Source organism: Mustela erminea, chromosome 13, assembly GCF_009829155.1.
Source record: "Mustela erminea isolate mMusErm1 chromosome 13, mMusErm1.Pri, whole genome shotgun sequence".
Classification (NCBI taxonomy): Eukaryota; Metazoa; Chordata; class Mammalia; order Carnivora; family Mustelidae; genus Mustela; species Mustela erminea.
In genome coordinates this window covers 52961800-52980922 of record NC_045626.1, presented here as the reverse complement: position 1 = coordinate 52980922, position 19123 = coordinate 52961800, and the positions used below count along the sequence as shown (strand labels likewise).

The window sequence follows — 19123 nt, the reverse complement described above, 5'->3', positions numbered from 1 at the left end:
GACTGAATTGTTCCTCGTATATATACACCGCATCTTCTTTATCCATTCATTTGCGAATGGACATCTGGGCTCTTTCCCTAGTTTGGTTATTGTGGACATGGCTGCTATAAACATGGGGGAACCTGCATCCATATTCCATAGAGTTTTGTTCTGTGCAGAAAAAGTGCCCTATGTATTTAGACAATTAGTGGAAACACACGTGTGTGAGCAGAAAGGCCTGCAAAGGGAGGCACCGCCCCACTGGGCCACATTCTCACCTTCCTTGGAGGTACTCTTTCCTCCTTTTCAGTGTCCTCCTGAACAGCCCAAGCAAGAAATGACTGCTTCTTTTAGATTCCCTTGCCTCTCTCCTCCCCTAGATCCAGTCTGTACCTATAGCCGGGGAAATCTTAAGTACGTGGATGGCCATGTCACTGTGTCTTTTAAATCACTCTCATGGAGTACCACCACCTGCAAAGCCAAATCCTGGGTACTAGGATAGCTTACGAAAGCTCCTGGGGATTTGGCCTTGACTGACCATCTTGCTTAAGCATCTCGCTTAAGGTTCAGAGGCAAACATCAGAAAACAAAATAACAGTGGCATAGGTAAAAATAAAGGTCTGTTTCCTCCGACTAGGCAGGATGCAGAGCTGGGCTGCCATGCTCCTCCACTTTGGCCAGCTTCTTCATCTTGTGCCACTCCAACAAGGAGTAAAGAAGGATGTGCCTTGCACTTTAGAGACATTTCCCAGAAATTGCACATGCCATTTCCAATCATATTCCATTAGCCAGAATTAGTCACCTGTGCACATCTAGGGAGACTAGGAAACATAGTCATTATTCTGAAACTACTTTATAGTCTTTAATAAGGGAATCCTTTCTCTCTCTATTTCATTGAATGTTACAATCTAACATGGGCAGGTTGCATGGAGGAAAGCCAAAAAGGCCACTTGACCCTGAAACGACTTGTGGAGATTTCTTCATCCCAATGTGCCCCCAAACCAGAACACAGTGCTCCCTGTTCTCCTGGACAAGGTCCCTTGCGTTGTCTTTCTAAAGCAAGTCATGATGGTCTGGTTGTCAGTCTTTACTGAATGAGAGAGTAGAAGCCCTTCATTTGGTTCTTCTATCTGCATGTAAAGAAAAATCATGAACAGTAGCTCTAAATAAAGACATGCAGAGAAATCAAAGTGAAATAAGGACTTGCCAGCTTTGCAAGACTATTTTCCCCTTGTCAGCATCTTCTAATATATGGTTGGGTTATTTTTCCCTCGGGTCTAATAAATTACCTACCTTGAGAAGTTCCTTTACAGTGCTGGATCGTTCTTGCTTTAGTCATCATTGGTACAGCAATGCTTCTGCTCCAGGTGTGGGAACTCTAAAAACCAGGCACATCTCAGGTACCTGAGTGGCCCAGTCAGTTAATTCTCCAACTCTTCGCCTCTGCTCAGGTCATGATATTGGGGTTGTGGGATCAAGCCGCACATTGGGCTCTATGCCCAGCATAGAGTCTGCTTAATATTCTCTCTCCCTCTCCCTTTGCCCCTTCCCCCCACTCCTGCACTCTTTCTCTCTCTCAAAAATAAATAAATAAGTTTTGTTTTTTTTTTAAACAGATGTTTTGGGGGGAAAAAAAAAAAAACAGATGCTTTCATACCTCAGAGCTCATCTCATGGTGACCAATATAGTCAAGAAATTTTCCAAGCCAAAAATCAGAATGTATGGTCTGACAGTAAAATCGAACTTAAGAGGACAACAAAACACAATTTTGAAGTCATAGTAAAGAAAAATATCAGAGATAATCACCGTAGTCATAGAAACCCTTATGAAGGCATGTTGACCCACACTTCCCACCCCTGTTCAAAAAAGGAAGGCATGAAAGGCAATTTCCCTTTCCATTTTGAGAAATCTTTTATGGCCACTTAAAATCTAATTCAGGGGCTAACAGCTTCCTTTCCCAAGAATACAGAAGATAATAGGAATTGTTATTCCTCTTTTTTCTTGACTAGGTCATGTCTCTCTGAGCACATTATAAGTCTTTGGCCATTACAGATTTGCTATATGCATTTGGTTGCCCGAGGTATTAAGTTGTTTATTTGGCCTGGACCAGAAAGACAGATTGAGCATTTAGAAATGTTTATGATTGTTTATTGCCATTTTTTCATGACCCTATTTGCCCACATCCTAGAGAAAAGGGAATAAGATGTCAGTATCCTTTTACAAATATTAAGAAAAAGGAAAACTAAGTTATTTATCCTTGCTGCGATGTATTACCCTCTAAGAAAATATAAGTGCTTGACTCTGTGCTGAAAATCATCCACTTATATTTTAGTAAAACTTACGCTGTGTCTGCTACAAAAATTATCATTTAACTAATTCACCACAAATGGCTTTGTAAAAGCTCTTCATTTGCTCTGCTAGTCCTCAGGTAATATTGTTTTATGTCAAATGCTGTTGTTGTAGTAAAGATAACTAAATACTGAACAGTGAGTCAGTTTTGTTCATTTTGGGGTAAATATGTATAATTCATGTTTTCAGCTCTTGCCAGTTTCACATTTTACTTTGTAGAAAGTAGCTACCTGAGACCCAGGTACTTCAGAAGGAAAATTTTGAAGTATCATATCATTATTTCACAGAGATTCTAATATGTGTAATCCTAAGACTTTTTCTGTGACTATAACCCTATTGGGTTGTTATTTTTTGTGGGGTTTCTTTTTTTCCTTTTAAGTCCATATTTAAAAGCCAAAAATGTCGGGCGCCTGGGTGGCTCAGTGGGTTAAAGCCTCTGCCTTCAGCTCAGGTCATGATCCCAGGGTCCTGGGATACAGCCCTGCATCAGGCTCTCTGCTCAGCGGGGAGCCTGCTTCCCTTCCTCTCTCTCTCTGCCTGCCTTTTTGCCTACTTGTGATCTCTGTCTGTCAAATAAATAATAAAAAATCTTAAAAAAAAAAACCCAAAAATGTCTTCAATGGGACCTGTTTTATATAGAGAGATTCCCTCATGCAATGGATTTTTCCATCTAAGTTAGTTTGTGCCACAGTTTTGCCAAAAACATGTTTTTAACCCTCTTAAATCCTGCCCTCCCACAAACTAATCACAGGATCATAATGTCATGCAAAGCAGTCCCAAAGTATTTTTGCAAAAATCTCCTTCCTCATTACTCTCTGTTCAGTGGGGAAGTTTTGATTTACCTGACCCACAGATATCATGAGTCCTTCTTGCCTTTTTATCTCTTCAGGTGTCAGTTTCTTTCTGTCCTTCAGAACAGACTGTCTTCTGTCTAGACATCCTATAGTCAGTAGGGCAGGCAAGCTCCTCCAGACTTTAAGTTCAGTACAGGTAGAGAACATTAAGAGGTGGGATATTCTCTGATGAGCCAGCCATGGAGGCTCAGAAGTCAAAGGTTCACAGAGGTAGAAGGAGCATCCATCTGCCTGCCTTCTCCTGCACCCTGAAACCACTGGTCTCTGGAATGCCCATGAGATGGTCCCTTCCTTGCACATGCCCCTTCTCTTGTCACACAGTCATCTTTTCACTCAATACACTTCACTCAAATCACAGTCTGGACCACACTGGGAATTTTTGCATTGATGCATTAATTCATTGAATAAATATCTTACCCAGTTTGCACCATCATCCAAGCATTTGCTGGGTACTGGATGGGTAAAACATAGTCCATACCCTCAAGGAACTCATAATTTAGTAAACTAACCAATTTCAAAAGACTCCAGTGATTAAACTGCCTTGATCAGTTTTGCTGATCCATTAATGCAGACGCTGAGAGACTAAGAGAAAAACAGAAAGTCATAAAATCTGGATAGGGATTTTCAACATTGTCAGGAACTCCCATATACAGTACAGCCCATGGAATAGAAAGACCCGACCTCTCAAAAGTATGCAATTTTCTTCATTAGGCCATGTATGTGTGTTTTATTGTGTTGTGGTTGTTTTTAAAATAAACCATTTATCTCTCCCTCTCTGAATATCTGAAATGACATTAGTGATATTTTGGACAGTAATGTTGGCTTTTCAGGACAACTCTTATTATGACAATTTTTGTTATGGGAAGCTTTCAAAATAAATCAGACTGTTAACAGGATCTCAGTCAGTTCCCAAAGAAGTTAGAGTCGAAAGAAGATACTCTGCCCTGTGGAACAGCAGCTTCTGCTACTAAAGTACAGGGAAGACCTGTGCTTGGAATGAGCTGAGTTCCCACAGGTGGATCTGTTGGGGTCACTTCTCTCTGAGGCAGATCTGCTCTCAGGCCCAGGCCCTCTGTGTCCTCAGGAACATTTCCAGGGCCTTTCCTTTGGCCATCTTTCTATCACTTGTGAACATTTAACTAGAAACCTTTAAACCAGGAAGTGAGATACCATGATATTCAAACTAGTTAATTCAAGCTTATCCTTCAACCACTCTCCATTTGTTAAGGAAGAAACTCTTGGGGCTCCTGGGTGGCTCAGTCAGTTAAGAGTCCAACTATTGGTTTTGGCTCAGGTCATGATCTCAGGGTTGTGAGATGGAGCCCTGGGTCAGGCTCCACACTCAGCTTGGCATCTGCTTGAGATTCCCTCCCTCTTCCTCTGCCCCTTCCCCCCATTCTCACCTCCACACTTTGTCCCTCTCTCTCTTGAATAACTACATCTTTAAAAAAAAAAAAAAAAAGGAGAAGGAGAAGAAGAAGAAGCAGCAGCTTTTTATCCCTTTAATGACAGAAAACAGGGGCAGATTTTCTCTACAGCTCTGATTTATTTGCCACCATCACTATTTTCCATTCTAATTACTGTGGTGCTGGGGTGGGGGGTAGTTATTTGCGAGCTGTAATTGTTACTACAGAATTCTAATGGGAAGGCATGTGACAGAAGATAAAAAGATATATCCTGAAGTTATAAGGGGCCAGTCACTTCTCTCGTTTTTTTTCCACCCACGTTTATTTTATTTACATTAATGGAGTACTTACTGTGTGTTTACCTAACTGGCCTGGAGCTAGCTAGAGAGATAGAAAGGTGACTAAGAGGTAAGCCCACCTGCAAGAGACAAACGAAACTAGCCAGGGAATGCCTGAGATAAACAATTCCATAGGAGCTGAGAGACTGTGCGGCAGATGCCATGGAAACACAGAGGGGAACTTATTCTCTCTGCAAGCAGGGATCAGCAGAGATTTCCCAGAGAAACTGAGCCCTAAGGGTGTGCATGCTTTACTTTGTTATTAACAGACAATTAAGACTAAAACCAGAGAAGCAAGAGAAAGAGCCATCCATTTTACTGGAATCCTAGAGGGAGGGGGTTTGCTTTCAGGTAATGTTGAAACAATTTAGCATTTTATGGTGAGTGCTATGAATTGTGTAAGACTGATGATTCACAGACCTGTACCCCTGAAACAAATAATACATTATAAGTTAATTAAAAAAAAAAAAAAAAAAAGAATTGCCTGGAAAAAAAAAAATTAGCATTTTTATAGTTTTCTTTTCCGGGTTCACTAGCTTTCACCCCTACCATCTCCGGGTATCTGTATCCCACCTACAGAGGGGATAGAGCTTATCCAATAACTATTAAAACTGCTTTCAAGGACCCTGATGAGTTCTTCTGCCAGAAAGGGAACATAGTAGTAGACACTCAAAAGTGCAACATCTATTTACCAAGTGTTAACCATCGTCTCTCTCTTATTCTTCGTTACCCCCAGGTCTTTGCAGAAGACGGGTCTGGAACCTAACCACGGGGTGTCCATGACCCCCGAGGTTGCCGCCCATCAGCAATGAAAGGGTTATCGGGCAGCCGCAGCCACCACCACGGAGTCACCTGTGATTCGGCCTGTGACTCGCTGTCGCACCACTCCGACCGCAAGCCCTACCTGCTGAGCCCGGTGGAACACCACCCCGCGGATCACCCCTACTACACTCAGCGTAACTCCTTTCAGGCAGAGTGCGTGGGCCCCTTCAGCGACCCGCTGGCCAGCAGCACCTTCCCGCGCAGGCACTACACGTCGCAGCAGGAGCTGAAAGACGAGTGCGCCCTGGTGCCGCGCACTCTGGCCACCAAGGCCAACCGCATCCCCGCCAACCTCCTGGACCAGTTTGAGAGGCAGCTGCCGCTCAACCGGGATGGCTATCACACGCTGCAGTACAAGCGCACCGCCGTGGAGCACCGCAGTGACAGCCCCGGCCGCATCCGGCACCTGGTCCACTCGGTCCAGAAGCTCTTCACCAAGTCGCACTCCCTGGAGGGCCCATCCAAGGGCAGCGTCAACGGGGGCAAATCCAGCCCTGACGAGACGCAGACCGTGCGGTATGGCAAGCGCAGCAAGAGCAAGGAGCGCCGCGCGGACCCCAAGGCCCGGCCCAACACTTCCCCGGGCTGGTGGAGCTCCGATGACAACCTCGATGGCGACATGTGCATCTACCACGCGCCATCGGGAGTGATGACCATGGGCAGGTGCCCTGACCGCTCGGCCTCGCAGTACTTCATGGAGGCCTACAACACTATCAGCGAGCAGGCGGTCAAGGCCTCCCGGAGTAACAACGACGTCAAATGCTCCACCTGCGCCAACCTGCCTGTCAACCTGGACACGCCGCTCCTGAAGAAGAGCGCGTGGTCCTCCACTCTGACGGTCAGCCGTGCCAGGGAGGTTTACCAGAAAGCCTCGGTTAACATGGACCAGGCCATGGTGAAGTCAGAGTCTTGTCAACAAGAACGCTCCTGCCAGTACCTTCAGGTACCATTTATGTCAAGTGATGGATGCTTAGAAATCATACCTGCTCATTGTGTGGTGTTTTCTCCTGAGTCCTAGTCTTGGCTTGGCTGTGAATTGCCTGCATGAACCTGAGCAAATTATTTAGCATTTCTCTGGCCAACTGCTCCTATCAGGAAACAAACCGGCTACCCAACTCCATCCAGTTATCTTGAGATACTAGATATAAAAGTGCTTTGAAAAGCACGCCTACATAAAGCCAAGGAGTTATTAATGTTTAGTGTTCCTCTTTTGTCTGAGGGAACATGGGATAGGGAGGCAAGAAAAGGGGAGTCAACACAGAATTTTAAAATAAATCAATTTTTTTTCCACAAAAGTCAACAATGATCTTTTGAATTTTGGAAGGAGTTTAATTAGATCTATCCAGAGAGTTTTTGTTTTTATTATAAAATTCTGCCTTAAACTATTTGTTTGGAAAACTTGATCTATATCCTCACCATTGCAATTGTTATCACCACCTCCAACACCAACCATACTCCCACCTGAACCCTCAACCCCCAGGGCACAGGGAATTGGAATAATGCCCTGGGCCCTGAGGAGGTGGAGATCAAGCCAGTTTGGGGACCTGACAAGCACAGCTGCAGAGACCCAGGACAACAGAGAAGAGGAGGAAAAGCAGGGGGGAAGCATCCATGCAATAAAATGCAATTAATGTCAGCGTGTAAATCCCACACACGTATAGACCCAAGGCAAGCTGCTCCTCCTCTTCCAGTCTCCTCATGTCTCTCCCTAATGCCCTTCCATTCACTGAACCTAGATTCCCCTAGATAAAAATGTCAGCAGCAGAGTCTTTTTTCTTCTCCCTCTCCTCACCACCACCACCCCCACCACCACCCCCCCCCCGCCTGGGGCCAATTCCTCTATCTGGTAATTGTCATCTTCCCCAAGATATAACCATCCCTTAAAAAGTACCCTCATATTTTTCCTGTTCATGGTGTCTTTTTTTTTCTCTCTTCTCTCCTGGTACACCCAACCTTTTTTTTTTTTTTTCTGTTGGACTATAAAGGCATGACATAACCATTTCACACTCCCATCCTAAGAAGAAGTACAAGAAAAAAGTCTTCCACTGAGAATTCAACTTTTTGCTCTCTGAATTACTCCTGACAAACCTGGTTCCCTTGAAAATGCCTATACCTGGCCCTGAGAATATGCTGGGCTGGCAGTCACTGGGCAAGGACAGTGTCAGAGTCCATCCGAGGGTTCAGAAGAAGCCACCAATATGTGGATAGTTTTCACAAATAGCACACAATTCCATGGTCAGTTTTTCCCACTCAGAGTGGTATCATCTTATTTACTATAAGGTTGCTAGAGGAGTGAAGCCATCAAGAATTTTTAATGGAATTTTTAGAGCTAAAGAGTACATTTATTCCAACCTCCTCATTTAGCATATAAAAAAACTAGCCTCTAAGAAAGGTAAAGGCTTAGTGGGTTATACTGTTGTACTGTTAGTATAGAGGGAGGAGAGAATCCAAATCACTTAATTTATAGAAATGACCATAACAAGGGTTACAATTGAAGGCTTTAGAAATTCTTTAAGCATATCAATCTTACCCGCCACCTAGAATAAAGTATTTTAATTAGAATGTCTGTCCCAGGGGTGCCTGGGTGGCTCAGTGGGTTAAATCCTCTGCCTTTGGCTCAGGTCATGATCCCAAGGTCCTGGGATCCAGCCCCGCATAAGGCTCTCTGCTCAGCAGGGAGGCTGCTTTCCTTCCCCTCTCTCTGCCTGCCTCTCTGCCTACTTGTGATCTGTCTGTCAAAAAAAAAAAAAGGGGGGGGGTGTCTGTCTTGAAGAAAGGATGGGTAATGAGATAGGAGCCCTAGAACAGGATAGTTTAACTATGAAAGTTCTGAAATGGGTAGAAAAACAAACAAAAAAACAAAAACAAAAAGCAAAAAACCCCCACACAACAACAACAACAAAAAACCCACAACGAATTTAAAAAAAACAAAAACTGGACTTTAATAAGTAGTGATAAGATTAGATGAGAAATATCAGATTAAAGATGAAAACTCTGCAAGGATCCAGAACCAGCCTTTGTTGTGACAAAATTAGTATCTTTTAACCTTTTTATGCTTGCATGATTGCCTACGTTCTTCCTACCTCAAATTCATTTTTCTTTCTTTTTTATGCCTTTTTGCAGTAAAAGGCTCAAGTAGTGGAGAAAAGTGGAAGGATAAGGAAAGAAAGAAGGAAACTGATATTGACTGAAAAGCTACAATGTATCAGAAGCTGTAGCAAATGTTTTCACATTTGTTATTCCATTTAATTTTCAAGATAATCCTGACAGCTTGATACAATAATACTCTGATTTTACAAGAAAGGAAACTGAGATAAGAAATGTCAAGTGATTTTATTTATTCTTTATTTTTTTCAAGATTTTATTTATTTATTTGAGAGAGAGAGAGAGAGACAGAGTGAGAGAGCATGAGAGGGGAGGTCAGAGGGAGAAGCAGACTCCCCATGGAGTTGGGAGCCTGATGTGGGACTTGATCCCAGGACTCCAGGATCATGACCTGAGCTGAAGGCAGTCACTCAACCAACTGAGCCACCCAGGTACCCTATCAAGTGATTTTAAAGCCACGTAGCCAAAAAGTTGAAGAACTAAGAATTAGACTTACATCTATTTGAGACAAAATAGCTCTTTCCACTACATCTCATCACAGCCCTGGAATCAAGGGCATGAAAATATTGAACAAGAGGAAAAAAATCTGTAGAGTAAACATATTATTATTAAAAAGCGTTTCAGTAAAATGAGAAAGAAAGCTTGAAAATTTAAGTATGAGATTTAGTATCATAGCATTATTACAGCTCATATTCAAAGGTTTGGGAATTCTACTTTTAAGTTATTTAACTTCTTTTAAGCCAGTTTTTTAATGAAATATTTGAGGCTTACAGAGAAGTATAAAGGAAAATAATAATAAAACAAATACCCAGTTATATGTAACCCAACTGGAGAAATAACACATTAACTACAATAGATCACATATATGCCTTCCCAATCCTATTTCTGTCCATTCCTCCCCAGAGTAACAGCTAATCTGACTCACTACCCAAAGGATCTTTGTTTTTAATTCTGAAGTTATTGAAAGATTGAAAGAAATTTTTTATCCTATAATAACTGCAATAATTAACACTGCACCAAGCTAGTTAAACCCTTTAAATATAAACTGAGCTCAAAGGAACACCTTCTTTAATAAATATTGACATTTATTGAGCTCCTATTCTGTGCAAGTCTTTCACACTGGGGGAAAATATTCTGTATTTCAGTGTGAGAAGGTAGTGTGTCTAGCAGATAAACCAAATGTAGAACAGTGGGTTCTTCCCACCCACTGTGCAGAGTTTAAAGTGCTCCTGGTAGGAAGGGAAAGAAGGAGCTGGACACTCACAGGGGTGGGAAGAGAACAGGGAACTCCTGAAACTGGACATTCTCTCCAGCTCTGTTCTTTCTTTAGAAGAGAGACTCCACCATTCTGCCAAAGCTCCTCTCAGGAAGACAGGTGTAGCCAGCCCTGCCAACTCCCATGGAATGATTTCATTTATAAGCTCATTCTTAGAAGCATATTTGGGGAAATGAAAAAAGAATTTTTTTTCCAATTCTATTATCTTAATTACCAGTAGTGAAACTGGATTTACAAATGTGTTTGACCTCAGCCTCACAAAGTTTACTGGATAAAGCATTGAACTTCAAAGGAGGAAGTCTGTGTTCCAGCCCCTGTTTTCCACTAATGTGTTAACTGTCACTCATTAACCAGTGACCATCATCTCAGCTCTCTGGGTCTCCTTCCTCTGCTATAAGATGAGGCATTTGGCCTAGAGGACCTGTGATCTGAGTTCACATTTTTAAACTCCTTATATACATATGAGGTGTACTAATTAGAGCAATTTTCGAGAGTTGCAAGGCCTGGAAACTCTCATTTAATACATGTCTACCAAGAGTACATGTTTTTCCAGTGTTTCTAATTTGCTCTGTAAAACTCTGTGAGGTATTTTACAAGTGAAGAAACTGAGATTTAGTAAATTAGGTTAGGTAACTTGCCTAAGAGCACACAGTCAGTAAGTGGCAACACGGAGGGTCAGAACAGAGCTGTCCACCTTCAAAGTCTGGATTTTTCTATCTACCATGTCCAATCCCAACCCCTTCCAAATATAAAACAGAGGGAGGGAGTGGCACGTAGCAAATACCTGCTATGTGCCAGAAAACACGCAGTATCTTATTTAGTACCTGAAATAACTTTGTAAAGTGTTATGTTTACTCCAGTTTTGCAGGTGACTAAACTAAGGCAAAAAAGATTAAATCACTTCCCAAGGAAGGCATATAGTAAGTAAAAGAGCTAAGATTTGATCCTAGATCCGTCTGAGTCAAAAATGTGCTCCATAAATGGAAATAAGTGCTTTTTACTTTCATTTTATTACTTGTTTTATTCTGTAGCAGATGTATGTGTTCCTTTGACCTCCTCTCTGTGAGTGTAGCTAAGAATGCATGTATATGAAATGTGACCTATCTTAGACAAGCCATGAAGGATCCATCTGTCCCTAGTTTGATTCAAGACTGCACAAAGGTTAAATTAATATTCACCAATAATAGAATCTCACTACTAGCAAAGTTATGATTCTCTCTTTGGAGAATTGCCACTTGGAATTAATTTAACTTAAGCCATTGCCATTTCTGTTATACAGAAAAGGAGAAGTCTGTAGGTATTTGGCCTCTGACATTGACTTAGAAATAAAATACTGTAGCTTGAAATTATGGCAAGATCCAGTTAATATATCAATTGTGATCTGTGCTCACTCACAAGCTGTTTGTAGTTAATAATGATTTAAAAAAAAAAAAAGACTCCCTTTTTCTCCCAATATTGTTATTTTTAAATGTCAAGAATCAGATGTCTGCTGTTTAGAATCTTGTACCACTGCCAGTGACTGTAACAGGGTTTGGAGCAGGGACATGGATTTGAAGACTTTAAAACTGTTTAATTCTCAGTTGAGATGTGGTTGGCTTTTATACATTTGGAATAGAGCATTTATGGCACATCTCCGGGTAAGTGCTAATAGTCAAGTAAATAAAATAGGAATGGGCTCGAAGGAGTAAAAGGAGTTTTTGTTGTTGTTTTGGTTTGCTTTAAAAAAGCAGGATTTTTGGTTCTGTATATGCCTCTTTATGTGAACGTTATGTGTTGAGTGACTAGCATATAAAGCCATTCAGAGGAGCAAGATTTTAGATTTCCAACTGTTAACCTGAAAAAAAAAAAAATCCCTTCAATCATGTATTTTGCATTCATCCAGCAGCAGAAACAGGAAAAGGGAAACAAAACGCTCTCTCCGGTAGAAGTAGAGACACACACAGGGAGAGAGAGAGAGGGAGAGAGAGAGAGAGAGAGCAAGACAGAGACGGAGAAAGAAAGCCACTCTCAGAGATGAAATTTTAGGAGAGCGAAATGATCGACCTTTTTAAGGCTGAGTGGGTTTCTTCAGTTTGTGTGCAAGTTTCAAGAAATGGAAGGACTGACCAGGTTTGGGTACAACTCTTTTATTACTTTGTATTTGGTGATAGTGTGTTGTTGTTTTGAGTGGGGGGTTCTTTGGAGGGGGAGGGATAGTTTTTGTTATTTTATGTCTTCTCTAAATAATAGCTAGTGGAGACTGAAAGATCTAATAAACTAATGTATGTGCAGATGGTGAGTAAACAGGTTGAGACACTGGAAACACTGGATACCTACAAATCAGTGTCTCCACAGAGGCTTCCTAAAATCTTTCATTGACACATTTGATCTAAGGAGCAGGGTGCTATTCGAGGATATTGTGTGGCTAGTGATTGAAATGTGATCAGTTGTTTTCCATGACAAGGATCCTGAAAGCTTCCTCAATGCTTACGTTCCTTTGCAAATTAAAATTTCTGGACAGCTGGGTTTTTTTTGTTTTTGTTTTTGTTTTTTCCTTTTGCTTCCTTTTCCTTCCTTTCTCCCTTCCTTCCTTCCTTCCTTCCTCCTTCCTTTCTGGGGTTTTTTTTGTTTTGTCTTGTTTTTTTGGTTTATTGGTTAAATTAGACTCCACAAAAGATCACTGAAGAATCATTCATAACAAGCATGAACCCAGGATTTTTTTTTTTTCCCAGTGCAAGTACAACTATTTTTCAAAATTTTGTTCAAGATTATTTCAGTCTTTGCCTAGTGGGAGTTTCTCCTTCCCTGGCCGAGGTTTTCTTTCCTCTTGTTTTAGAACAATTTAAATTATATTAAATCAATGAAAACTACTTTATGTGAAATGTGTGACAATGCTGAGCAATTCTGCGAGTGACTTTGGTTACTTGGTTACTGCAATGCTTGCTTGCTGCCTTTAAAAAAAAACCATCGGCCACATTAATTAATAATTTTCTTTATTTTTAATTTAAATTGTTTTGATAATCTGTTAAGGAGTGTCAAGATTCTTGAATGTATTTCCTTCATGGCTTGCACAATCTTCTATTTTTTTTCACTGATCTTAGTAAATATATCCTCTTTGTTGGTAGAAAAATGAGGTTACTACTGTCTGATCCTAACTTTGAAGGTAGAATCAAGTGCACAGCTAACAGAATCCTGGTAATTCTCTCTCTGATTCTAATTCTCACTATTGCCCAAATAGTAGTGGAGATGTGGGGAAAACCACTGGCAAAAGATTGTCAGAAAGCTGGGGTCCAGAAAGAGTCAGTGGTAGCCAAAGGAAGCTCGAAAAAAAAAATAGGAAATCCTTCTTGAAATCTGTTGAAGAAACTTTACGATTCTTGGTCTGCAATTTCATTATTCTAAAGTACTTGGCTAGCCACAATCAAAGGTTCCATAACCTGTTTTCTGATCAGACCGAGTTCAATCTACTAAAGGAAGGAATAGCACTGGTTAGCGCAGAAGAGAAAAAAACCAGCCTTGGATCTCTTCGTGGACAGTGGCCTTTATTTCCTCTTTCTCTATCCTCCTTAGAAAACAGGTTGCTTGGTTGCAAATTAAAGGCAAAAACTCCAGGTAATCCTTCACATTCTCTGGAGAAATAGTTACTCATAATCTCTTGTCCACTTGGGATCATAGCTTTACCCAACTTTACATGAATAGTGACTCGTGAATGCTAGGACACACTGGTCTTTTGTTTGAGACGTTATAGGGGCTGCTAAAATATATGTACAATATTACCAAGTTGGCTTTGATTTGGTGATTAGGTTTTCACCATTTTGTTTTAGTTTCAAAGGCAACAACCTCTCTTATTAGGTTAGTGTGCTCCCCGGTATGCTGTTGAATCATGGGGAAATTCCATCTTTCAGGTCTAAACAGTTGAAACCAGAAGTTTACATGGTTCAAACCATAATACTCCTTGGTCGGATTTTTTTCCTGTCATTTTCCAGCTTGGTAGAGAAAAATGAAAATTGGCCTTTTCAGGTAAAACCAGGTTACTAATGATATCCACAAAGAATTATGCGACCTCACTGATTTGTATTACTCATTTGAAACTTTGAACACATAACTTTTCCCACTGGATAAAAATAACATGTGTGTATAACTTCCCATCCAGGGCTCATTTATCTGATTCTCATAATCATCTTGCCTATCTCCTATCATTCGGTTTTGTCCTTAGTAACTGACATCTGGAACACTTATGGCATGGGGAAATTTCTTTTACTTAATTTTTATAAATGCATATTTAAATGTTTTTATAAATTCTTAGACAGAAACAACAGTGGGGGTGGAGGGGTGTCCCTTAATTTTTTTTTTCAGTGAATGATTTTTTCTCCTTCAACCCAGCCCCCCTCTAGCTAAAAGGTAAATATAAAAAGAATAAATTCATTGTTATACAATTAGCAAAGGTAAAGGAGGGAATAGAGTGTAAGGAGAAGCATGTCATCTCACTCCTTCTGTTGCTTTTGACCAGTTTTTTATTTCTGTTATTTTTGAACTCTTTTCTCTCTTGGAGAACATTTGTATGACCAAGGAAATTCTGATTCTTCGGTCTTTTAAGTATAAGACTATATAAAACTATCTTTAAAAATGGTTGTTTTTTTATTTCCTCAAGTTAAGCAATATACCCTAGTCTGTTTCCACTTCCAAGATAAAGAAACTTCTAATTACATTTGCAAAATGAGTTGTCTAGACAAGTAGATTTTTCTCTTTCATGCACATTAAGTCACTGTTCTCTATCAGTTGAAGTTTCTACTCACTGTTCTCACAGAAATAGGAAATTTCCTACAAATTCAGTCTTGTGATATCACAGAATTGTCTATGAAGCAGAATCATGTGGATTCCAGAGTTACCACACATAGTATGCATGTGTACAGGTCCGTCTCTACACATTACATCTGCATAGACATCCCCGCACCATACTTCAAAATTTGCATTTATATGTACGCTTTCTTTGATCTCTGATTCATGACATAAGATCCATTTTAAACACACAATTTCACAATGTCCATGGAAGAAGAATGTGGGGAATCACATTTTTGGGAGATCTCACTAGAAAACTCATTGCTTTGCCTTTACACTGATTTTATTGAACTTCATCTTAGACCATTAGTATAAACCATTTAGGGGTGCCCGTGCTCTACTTCCCTGGTGTGAGGAGAAATCCCTTTCCTACAAAGAGACATACAACAAAAATGAAAGGAAATGACTTCTGCTCCACTTGCTTTTATTTTTTTTCCCCCTCCACTGTTTCATATAGACTTGCAAAATTGTCTAATGCCTCCCTGGTTTTCCTCTCCAGGTGCCTAAAATCTGTGTAAAGAATCAAGCAGGTTTTGTTTTTTTGTTTTCAGAAAAATGATAGTGTTAGCATTTTAGAACCACCTCATTGGAAGGCCATCTGCTATACCTTCTCACAAATTTCTCCTTGCAAGGTGGATATAGCAACTTCCTGCCTGCCTAATTCTCATCTAATAATCATCTTATGGAAGAATTCTTTGAGATTATTTAGTCCAACCCCCTCTTTCTAAAAATGACAAAAATAAACCCTAGGGAGACACCTTGGCTGATACCAGATCAGTCATCTTGTCGGTAGCAGGCTGAAACCAGCATACTCACTGTCCCTGTTCTTTTTCCCATTATGTCTCACACATCTATGCAAACCTTTAAGGGTCTTTCCAAAGACTAGCTTACCCATCCTCAGCACATCCTTTTAAGGCAGTAGGGTCAAGGCACAAGGAGGCAAAGGGAGGAAAAAACTGATCTCAAAGTTAGATTCGAAGCATGTTTGTGGCTTAAAAGATTCACAAGAGATGAAAACAGTCATTAACTAAACAATTACCTGCAATTTGTAATTCTGTGGTTACTAATGGCAGAGTAGTAAATTTTTAACTTCTGAAAAATAGAAATAGCTTTATTTCTCCTGTTATCCCTGTCAGTCCCTCCTGAATCTCAGTGGTCTCCTTATGAGTAAACCATGTACCAAAGGGGGACAAATGGAGCAGAAATGCCCCATGTTTGGATATGTCATCCTTAAGCACTATACTCAGAGCCCTAGGACTGGACTCTGAGGACCAGGTACTTTCTCTAGATCTTACACTATCTTGGTAGACACCTCCCCACACCTCTCATCTTACTTTTCTGGGATAAAAATTGCTAACATAGTTGTGATACGGATCTTTTTTTTTTTTTTTAAATTCATTTTTATGTGTAGCTACCTGCTCTGGAATATTTAGGACAATGATTCCTTAACTTTGTGTGCACAAGAATCACCTTGAAACTAGCTAAAAAATGAGCATTTCTAGATATTAATCCAAAAGATTCTGAATCTGTAGTTCTGGGGTGATTGCAACCCAGAAACCAATCTAAGAGCTACACTGTAATGCAAGTCTAGGGAACGGTCAGATTACATTTATCAACTTATTTACTGAAGGGGGCAGTAGAGTCTAACAGATGAAAACAAGGGCTTCAGGCACTCCATTAACTTTACTATCACTGCTGACTTCTAACATGATTTAGGCCTCCCTTCATTTAGTAATTCCTTTTCTGTACCTGTAAAATGGGCTTGATGATATATGACTCTTTTGTTTGTTCGTGTCTTGGAAAAAAAATAATTTCTGATTCAGGAAATAAATGAAAAAACAGTGTGAAATGTTTGAGGTTTACAAATCTTCAGACATCAAAATGCTTCACTGCTTCATGTGTTCCACGTACCCTAACACTTCCTTATATTTTGTTTGACCAACTTTCATTAAACCAGGGTTACATTGAGCATATCCAATCCCCTTATAAAGGAAAGCCCAGCGTTGGATGCCAGTTGGTCTTCATCCCTGTGTAGGTTTAAGGCTCCCTCGCACATGTCCCAACAAAACACCCCAGGGTTTCATCCTCAGATGAAGAGATCACAAAAGGTAGATCTTTTGTTAGCTCATCACCAATGGGTCAGGTTTTCCCATGGCTTATATTTCTTTGCCCAAGAAACACAATTCTTCTGGCCTCTTGAAGTTTTAGTTTGTTCACGGAAGACCTGCTTTTGCTTTCACAACTTAAGTTGGCCAAGGCTGCCTTATTCCAGGCACATTTGGTAAGTCAACAGGACAAGTGTAATCAACAGCTCCAGAACTTGTCTACAAGGAGACTCTACTATTTGCCTCCCATAATGACTCATCCAGGTTTTCTGAGGAGTATTTCCTGCAGGATGACTTTGATGGGTGGGAGGTCTTCCGCCTCTGTTAGCAGATGACAACAAGCCCTTGTCCATCTCTCTTTTTCGCTCGGGCCCAAAGTCCCAGATGAATCACCTCCATCCCTAAGCCAGCTACAGATAGGCTGCCTGGCAGTGCTGGTCTGACTGGGGTCCCTCCAGCAATATATAATAGGACACAGAGAGGTGTGCCTTTCGAGTCCCTTTACAAACCCCAACTACTTTTAACCTTTGGAGAATTCATGTCTTTTTTTTCCTTTCTCTCTCCTTAACTAGTATAAGTTTAGCTGGCTTTTCGGTAACTCAGGGGGTGTCAGTGAAAGTAACTGTCATTTGTTTGCAAATGAAACCTGAGCTTTCTGAAAATGATTCCCATGTAAAATCTTTCCCCCATAACACTCCTCCAGCCTTCTAGTTGATTTTAGATAGTTTCCTGTTCTCCCACCTCTTGGAAGTATTCCATGGCACGCTGAGCAGACACTTTTCGTCAAAAAGGCCTATAAATAGCTGATTTTCCTGCTTGCTGCCTTCACTCTAAGGCTTTCACAAAGGAGGTGAAACAAATCCACCAAAAACAAGAACCCTCTGTGAGGGGTGTGTGGTGAGGCTGATGAAAAATCAGATCCATAGGCCGAAAATTGTCGTGTAGGTCGCTTTGCCATATTTGGCTTATGCAATCACTGCACAGAAAAGGAAACATTTTATTTCATGCCAGATGATCTCATGAACTGAACAATCAATCAAAAATGTCTCCTGTGAGTTTTCATGCTTCTTTAAAGATATACATATTTTGACTTTTCATGCTGCCAACTGTTATTTATTAGATTCCATTGGTAAATCTACATAACCAATTCCTGCGGCCGTTCCGTGGTAGGAAATTGGAAACCACACCCTTGTTTCTCCTCCAAACTGACCTTGGCTTGCCTTCTTTTTGTTCTCTGCGCCCACCAATCAGTAATACTGCCCCATATCCCAGAGTGGTATTATAGAACTCCCTGGACACTGCATGTATGCTGGACAAGGCCTTAATAACGCCCTTCATTGGTCTCACTGCAGTGACCCTCAGAAATCAGATATGTGAGGTTAATTATACTGCTTCTTACTTCTACCTCCCCATCCCCTGCACCCTACTAAGCACCAGAGAATTGGGCTGAGCTGTGCTTTCTCCTGTTCCTTTCTTCCTTGTCTCTCTTCTTCCCTGTCTAGGTAGCGACTTTATTAAATAATTGGGAATGGAAGACTAGCCCAGAACCATACTTACAAGGAAGAAACTGAGGCCTGGAGAAAGTAACTGGCATGCCCTTGGTTGCTCAGGTGTAGAGAGCAGTGCAGAAGCATGCCCAGCAGGAAATCTTTCCCAGTTCCTCTTACCCCAGCGTAGCACGCCACAATCACGTAGCATGAGGCATTCATTTATCTTGGTATTCTGTAAGCTCAAGAAATTCCGCTGCCTGACTCACCCCTGCTTCTCCCATGCCAGGCACTGACTGGGTCTGATCTGGTTGTGGTTTAGTCCGTGGCTAGAGTCTCTGGAGAGTGCATCTCTTTGTGTCTTTCTTCTTTACGAACCCTCAGCGAGCATGCATCGTCAACAGAGCTAGGTGTCAGAAAGAACTTCAAAGGCCTGTTAGCGCAATGCTTTTTACACCTTTGAACCACAGAATTCCGTATTCGGAGGAGCCAACTTTACGAAAAAAAAAGAATTTTGAACAGAAACAAGAGTAGGAGGATTCAAATCCAAATCCATCCCCCTCCATCCACTGCCCTGCTAAAAC

At 41.0% G+C, this 19123-nt stretch overlaps 1 protein-coding gene and 1 long non-coding RNA gene across 10 annotated transcripts in view; one reads left to right on the top strand and one right to left on the bottom strand.

Annotated features, from left to right (window-relative positions):
• DLGAP1 (DLG associated protein 1) overlaps window positions 1-19123 on the top strand; it is an 876459-nt gene that overhangs the window by 548566 nt on the left and 308770 nt on the right. For 4 of the 9 annotated variants that reach the window (XM_032311577.1, XM_032311574.1, XM_032311575.1 and 1 more), the window contains exon 4: window positions 5663-6691. In XM_032311577.1, coding sequence (XP_032167468.1) covers window positions 5735-6691 — 957 coding nt within the window. In that variant the 5' untranslated portion in view covers window positions 5663-5734. Of the gene's footprint in view, window positions 1-5662; window positions 6692-11642; window positions 11767-11993; window positions 12245-19123 lie in introns of those variants that run through there. The other 5 variants (XM_032311582.1, XM_032311580.1, XM_032311578.1 and 2 more) reach the window with 4 other exon arrangements.
• The window catches only part of LOC116572480, a 333614-nt gene that overhangs the window by 130272 nt on the left and 184219 nt on the right, over window positions 1-19123 (bottom strand). The window contains exon 4 of the long non-coding RNA XR_004278355.1: window positions 258-1109. This is a non-coding gene — a long non-coding RNA (uncharacterized LOC116572480). The remainder of the gene's footprint in view (window positions 1-257; window positions 1110-19123) is intronic.